Genomic DNA, 7,151 nt, shown 5'->3' with positions numbered 1-7,151 from the left:
TCCCCCTCCCTGTCCCCCGCTGGCTTGTGCCTGAGGCTTGGACTGAGGCATGGGGCAGGAATGGGGAAGGGAAGAGGATGGGGGGGAAGAGCACTGGGATATGCTGACCCCACAGGATGCCCAGCAGGGTTGCAGGCATGTTCCCAGCTGTCTGCACCCTGTAGCCTTTCCCCCATGCGGAGAGAGCAAGGATCCAACCCTGCTCACCAAAAGTTTACACCGGGGGCCGATTGGCCAATTTTGGTGCAGACAGATGAGGGCAGGGGAACAACCCCATGGCCACTAACCAACCCCATGGCCAATAACCAACCCCAAGGCCACTAAGAGCCATAAGGGCAGGGTGGAGTGGGGTTGTTCCTCCCAAAGTGATGCCTGCGCTGGACGCCCTGGTTCAGCAGCACTCCTGTCTCACACACTGGAGTGGGTTAGGGGTGATTTGGGACCGGGTCCCCAGGACCCCCCCTCGACTCCCAGGCACAGCCGCTTTGGTCCCACGGCTCTCCCAGCACTGGCAGCGGCCGGAGGGCCGGGACAGGAGCCGGCAGCCTGCGGGAGGGCGGCTGCTCCCCGGTGTGTGTTTTACCCGTAGGTGCCACAATCCTTTGACTGTGTGTTTGAAAGCCTTGAGTCTATACATTTAAGAATCAGCAAATTAGAAAAATTGTCCTGAAATGTTGGAGGGAGGGAAAAGGCAGGAAGGGATGAGGAGGGACTAAGAGGAAGGGGTTGGTAAAAGAGAGTTCATCCAGGGGCACTACCCTGGCTTTGTGCCCATCACCTGCGGGCTGGCAAGGAGGGAGGGAGGCAAGGACGAAAAGGGAGGACTGATTTCACACATTCAGTGCATATCATACAACCAGGGCAAGGCTTTCTTCCTGCAGCTCCTACCCAGGATGGCATCGCTGCCATAGCCAGTCTAGAGCCCTGCCTAGCTGCCCGAACCATACTCACAGCAGGGTTACATTTCACTGCTTGATTGCTCGGGGGAAAGATACCTTCTCCTTTCTTTCTCCTTTTTTTTTTTTTTTTTTTTTAATTATATATATATTTTTAAGTACTTTTTCTCCCTTTTTTGTTTCTTTTTTTTTTTGTTTTGTTTTGTTTTTAATACATAGTCTCACAATTTTCTGTAACAGCAGCTTCTTTCTGTATTGGTGTGGAAGTTATATAGAGAGAGATATCTATAAATATATATAAGCCAAACTGCCTTACAGGTTGTTGTTCTGTGGGATTTTTGTTGGTTTGCTTTTTGTTTTGCTTTTTTTTGTTTTCAGTGTTGTATGTGTAGCAGGCACTTGAGTTTATATGAAGATGTTTGCTTGGGAGCTGAGGGGAAAAGGGTTTGAAAGGGGGAGAAGGAAGGAAGGACGGGAGGAAGGAGCAGGGACTTCCAACAAGTGGCCACTGCTAGCCAAGGATGTCCAGGTAGATTGGTGTGGCCTTGCCCAGAGCATGGAGGATCTTGTAGATCTCCTTGATGTTGAGCCGTTGCTGAGGTTCCCTCTGCCAGCAGCCCAACATGATGTCGTAAACCTCCTTGGGGCAGACTCGGGGCCTCTCCAAAACTCGGCCTTGGGTAATGCACTCAATGACCTGAAAGAAAGAGAGAAAAGAAACACTGAACACCAGCTGGGCAGCTTATGGAGGATGTCCTGTCCTTGATATTGCTTGGCTGATGTGGCACCATTTAGTGAATGGAAGCACCGAGGAGCCAAATCTCAGATCTGCACATCCTCAATGATCACCTGTTTGTTGCTAATGATGATTTTACCATGAAAAGTTTGTCTCCAGCTGCAGTTTTTCAGATCCCAAAAACCTTCCCCGTTTGACACCTACCTACCTCAATGCACTCTCCAAAGAGGAGGTGACAAGCAAATGAAATAGGTTTTAATTTATGATGTCAGTTTTTCCTGCTAAATGAAGAAGGAAAAAAGTCTTAAAATCCCCACAGTACAGAAATCTTTTGCACAGCTGAAATGATATTTTTCTTGTCTGAAAACCAAGAGTCCTTTCCATTGCAAAGCCCAGGAGAGGTTTATAAGGAAGAGTTCAGAGCATCTTTTCCTACATACTTCTCCTCTCTCCAACATAGAAAAGCAACTGAAAGAATTAAATTTCATGTCAAATCACATCTGTGAAGGAGAAAAAAAAAATACAATGCTATCACTCTGTTTTGGGTCAGATTGGTGCTACTAATGAGAAAAATGTGAGATCCTGGATAACAGTAAAGTCTCTTGGGAGGGATGCCATTAGAAAGGACTCACCGAAGGGTCTCTTTGTGTACTGTTTACCAGAGGAATGAATGAAAAGGAAAGGGAAATAAGAGTTTCCAGAGAGCTGCTATTACTGCCTGGCCTCCTTGGTTGGGGTTGATGAGTCCCAGCATTGCAGCGTGCGAGCGGCCTGCCACGCTCTGCAGATAAACACCAGTCCCAGGCAGTGTGTGGAGGGAGGCCACCCAGCAAGAGGTGTTTGGAGTTTATCATTTATGAATAGAAATGGTCCCACCACGCAGCTCAAGGGATACTTATCACTGTGCTGTTTGCATATAAATACAGAGGGGAGAGATTAGGACCTGCTGAAAGCAAGGAGAGCAAGACACAGCGTGAAGAGAAGCCTGAATTGCCACAGAGCTGCTGGATGCTCACTGTGGGGAGGAGTTGAGTTATGGCTCCTGTCAAGACATCCTGGACATGCACAGGAGCCCTGTGCTGGGCTCTTTCTCTCCAGGGCAAAGGAAAGGCATAGAAATAAGTTGATGGACTGGCTGAGTGGTGCCCTGCCTCGTTCCTCTGCTCAAAGAGGGGTTCTCCCATCCTTGGAAAATGCTGTGGGGGTACGAGGCCATGCAGGTGGCACAGGAGGGAGTGGGCATCCCAGCCTTGCCAATGCCAACACCCAGCAGGGGTGATGCTCGGCCAGCCTGGTGCTTGCTCCTGGTCCAGTCCTGGCAGCCAGGAGCTTGGCACAGGCTCATTGACCTGTCCCTCCATGGGCTCTGCCTCTCCATGGGGTTCTGACACTGCATCTGGACTGCCACAGTGACTTGCTCTGAAACCACAGCATCCAGGAGCTGGTGGAGGTGTCAGCCCTCTGCAGCCACATAGGTTCTGCCCATCCCTCCACAACCTGTGAAAAATGAGACTGATGAGAGCTAATGTGGCTCCCTCCCACAGGAGTATTCCACCAGGATACTGTGGTCAGCAGGCAGAAAGAAGTGGACACACCAACAGGTAAGGGAAGGATCATATTTTATCCCCGGGGATGGTAGCAAACCAGTACACCCTCAAGATTAAGGGTGGCTGTTTTCAGCCCTACTGCCCTGCAAAGGAAACTGAGGCACAATGCATGGGCACAGCTGAGCTGTCACGCTCCAGCGTGCCTATTGCCCATGTTCAAGCTCCCTGTGCTCATTTGTGTGTGTTTGTATTTGCCCTCACAGGGAAATGCAACAGCAGCTCATTAAATAGCGTGACAAATAACTTCTGTCGCTGTCGATTCCATTGTTTGTGCCTCTAAAATGTTTGCGTGTGCTACTTTGGGATGTACAGTCAGGCCCCATTGAGCACACGAATGGGCAAGTATTAGAGCTGTAAAGCAACACCTTGGATTTGCCATCTCTGCAACTCACTTAATTAAGGGATCTGTATCCAGAAAGCAGAAAATGCACATTTTTCATTACAAAAGGTGAAATTTCTGAAATCCATTAGATACACAGTAGGATAAAAATGTTCAAGGTTCCCACACACTGCTATGTCAAAGCATCTTTTTCCTCTTCTATAATACCTCCTGCTATTCCAAGCAAAAATATTCCAATGCATTTCTGCTGATGTGCCTCAAACCTCAGCAGTGACACCCTGCTAATCCCAGCCAGCCTTCCCTCGACATTTTTACAGTGCAGCCCTGTACTGGTGGGCTGCAACTTTTGCTAGTCAAAGAAATAACAAGGGCAAACAAGCTCCATGGGTTCCACCCTCAGTGAACTGGGACAAACCATATTATAGGTAACCCAATGGCAAAAACCCCAAGGAAATGTGCCACATGAGATATATCAGGCTTAAAACAATGTCTCACAAGCTGCAGCCTGCAGTGAGCTTTAGCTGCAAAAGGAGAAACCAGGAAAATTCAAGGCATGACTTAGATCTCAGCAGTAATTTGGGTATCCCCAGTTCTGGCAGCACCCCAAGAGTTTATAAGATATGAAAGATATGTCAGGAACTTAGTGGCGAGGGGCTGAGGATTAGCCAGTACGTGGCTTTGGAAGAGCTCTGATTCCTGCAGGCCTCAGTTTTCCCAGCTCTTAAACTGAGATAATGACACTTATCCTACAGCTTCACCATGGGAGTGCCAAGGAGGGGACCGTCCATGTACAAATTTCATTGCGAACAACCTGGAAAGGAGAGACAGCAAAAAATACAGTTTTCAGCTGACGTGTCTCAGCACTGTTGTACCTCTGTGTTTGAGAGCTGGAACCAGGGCTGCTTCCCATATGTGAAAATCTCCCAGAGGATCACCCCGAAGCTCCAGACATCGCTCTCTGTGGTGAATTTCCTGTACATGATGCTCTCCGGAGGCATCCAGCGGATAGGCAGCATGGTGTGTCCTCCAACCTGGGTGAGGACAAAGGCACAGGGACATCTCAGTGGTGACAGTCCTGAGGAAGGGGTCATAGAATTAGATCACTGAGTCAAGCTCCTGGCCCTATGCAGGACACCCCAATAATCACACAAATGTGCCTGAGAGCATTGTCCATATGCTCCTTGAGCTCTGCCAGGCTTGGAGCCCAATAATCCCACAATAATCACACAAATGTGCCTGAGAGCATTGTCCATATGCTCCTTGAGCTCTGCTAGGCTTGGAGCGGTGAGCACTTCCCTGCAGAGCCTATTCCAGTGCCTGAGCACCCCATGTCATGTCAGCTGTGACATGATGTGCTCAAAATCAGGGCCTCCCTGTGAATTACAGCAACAAGGAGTTGTTCCAAAAAGCTGGGGTGGCTCCTGCCCTCCCTACCACTTGTGGGTTTACCCAGCAATCCCACCTGGTTAACACAGAGCATAGGGAGTGAAATGTACCAAGATTAATTACATCCTCTCCACCCAAAATGGGCTGGTAAGGCAATCAAATGCAAAATGCCAAGAACATACTCCATCCCCACAGTCTGGTGAACCTGGACACAGAGCAAGAGTGGTCAGCAAAGCATTTCAGGGCCTCAGTACTCTGAGGCACCCACCAGAGATACAGCATGAGGGCTGTCCCTCTTCAGAAAGGTTTTCTAAAAGCCATGCACAGGCATCTGTGCATCACCTAATTGCATGAAAGCTTTTGCACTCACAAAACTGTGCTACAGGCCTTTTCAGAGACTGCTTTCCATATGTAAATGACTGCAGGTACACCCTGCAAAATGTGGTCTGTAGGTAAAGAACAGGCTCTTACAGGCAGGGATATGCCCATCAATTAATGGAGGAGGGAAAGCCAACTTCTTTGGAGAGTTTGGAGCTGGATGTATAAAATTGGGGTATGCCAAGCCAGGGAAAGGCAGTTCCTCAGGTAAGAGTCAGCTATTTTGTAAGGCACATGAATCCAGCAGGTACACAGGAGGCTTGCAGGATACATGCAAACAGTTCCAAAGTAGATGGATTTACCTTCAGCTTTACTAGAGATTCCTAAACAAGTTTTTCTCTGTGCTGTCTTTCTGCACAAGAAGCTCCATCTGTGGGTAAACAGCTAATTGCTATGACCAAGCAGTGCTGGAAGCAGCAGGGCTGCAAATCTCCACACTTTTTTCTGCTGAGGGCAAAGTGTCCGAGGCTTTAGCCATGATGAGAAAAGTGTTTTTGTGGAGCTGCTTGGATGATGCTTGTCTCATTAGGGACACCAAAAAAGCAATGCTAATAACTTTGTAGCACTGCAGCTGAATCAAACAGGCAGAAATCTTTCCGGTCCTACAAAGGATGAGGGGAGACAGTGTCTGCTGTCTAGGATTCCAGCATATGTGTGCCTATTCCAAGTAATGAGATTGCTGTGCTCGCTCGGATGAAAACATTTCTTTTACAAACAAAAGCTCTCCTCTGAGCTGCCAGTTTTTCCACAGGTTTCTTTGACTGATTAAAGCAGAACTAGTGTGGGGAAGGGTCCGTACAGGGACATTGCAGCGCTTGGAAGCAAGAGGGAGGTGTGTTGGAACAGAGTGTGAAAGGGATAGGATGCTCAGCTGGCTTTCTGCATGGAGGGGTTCAGATTTCTGTGGGGTTTAGCAGCATTTAGACTCAGGCTTGCAGAGTTGTACTCAGAGGGCTGCAGACCAGCCCTTTCCCTTACTCTGAAACAGACCCTCTCTCAAAAAAGAGGATTTTTAAAAGTCTCAGGAAGATCTTTCTTTCCTAAGTGCAGATGCTTGAGGATAAAAAGCTCATTGCAGCTCCACACCTCCTGTTTTGAGGTGTCTTGCCTGGTGTGTTCTCAGCTTGCTGCTCTGAATTCCCAAGAATATTCTGCTGTAATGGAAATGGAAATATGCTTTTCTTTGTTTGTTCCTTCAAAACCCTGGCTGCAAATTTAGCTCTTCCCTACATTCCCAGCTTTTACAAGGTTGCTTCCCCTTCTTGCAAAGGGCTCCGAGGAAATGCTATAAGCAGAACAGGACATACATCAAACTTGATTGTTGCAAAAACTGTTTTGTGCTAATGCTTATTTTATTCTCCTTTAAGTACCACTAACTCTTCAGTTTTCCAGCAATCTCAAAATGATTACTTGCTGAAAAGCTCTCTACGTTTGCAATATCCTGAATCTTGCAGGATCATTTGCGATTATAGGTAGTACAATGTCCTGAGCACAGTTAACTCCTTATTAAAGAGGTCTTAGAGCAGTTCAGAATGTCTGAACCAGGCCCTCAGCTTACACAGACAGTACCACAGCAGCACTGCTCGAAAGGGAGGGTCCTGATTTACACCACTCAAGGATGTGGCCCTGGAAACAGAGCCAAGAAGCCAGCAGTGCCATCTCAGTTCTAATAAGCTAAAATAAAGTCAAGGTCTTTGGTCTCCTCTAGACACACCCTGGTGAAGACCTGCCAGCAAAATGACATAGACAGTCAAAAGCTGTCCCAAGGATGTGACAACACAACCTTGGCTTAGCTCATAGGTTGAAGT

The 7,151-nt window shown here is 47.9% G+C and overlaps 1 protein-coding gene across 2 annotated transcripts in view; it reads right to left on the bottom strand.

Annotated features, from left to right (window-relative positions):
* Positions 1–1,074: 1,074 nt before the first annotated feature.
* NTRK3 (neurotrophic receptor tyrosine kinase 3) overlaps positions 1,075–7,151 on the bottom strand; it is a 202,864-nt gene continuing 196,787 nt past the window's right edge. For both annotated transcript variants that reach the window (XM_053988106.1, XM_053988107.1), the window contains 2 exons: positions 4,452–4,610; positions 1,075–1,593 (listed from right to left, as the gene is read on the bottom strand). In XM_053988106.1, the coding sequence (XP_053844081.1) occupies positions 1,408–1,593; positions 4,452–4,610 (345 nt within the window). In that variant the 3' untranslated portion in view covers positions 1,075–1,407. The remainder of the gene's footprint in view (positions 1,594–4,451; positions 4,611–7,151) is intronic.

This window comes from Vidua macroura, chromosome 12, assembly GCF_024509145.1.
Source record: "Vidua macroura isolate BioBank_ID:100142 chromosome 12, ASM2450914v1, whole genome shotgun sequence".
Taxonomy (NCBI): Eukaryota; Metazoa; Chordata; class Aves; order Passeriformes; family Viduidae; genus Vidua; species Vidua macroura.
This window is presented reverse-complemented; position numbering and strand designations above follow the sequence as displayed.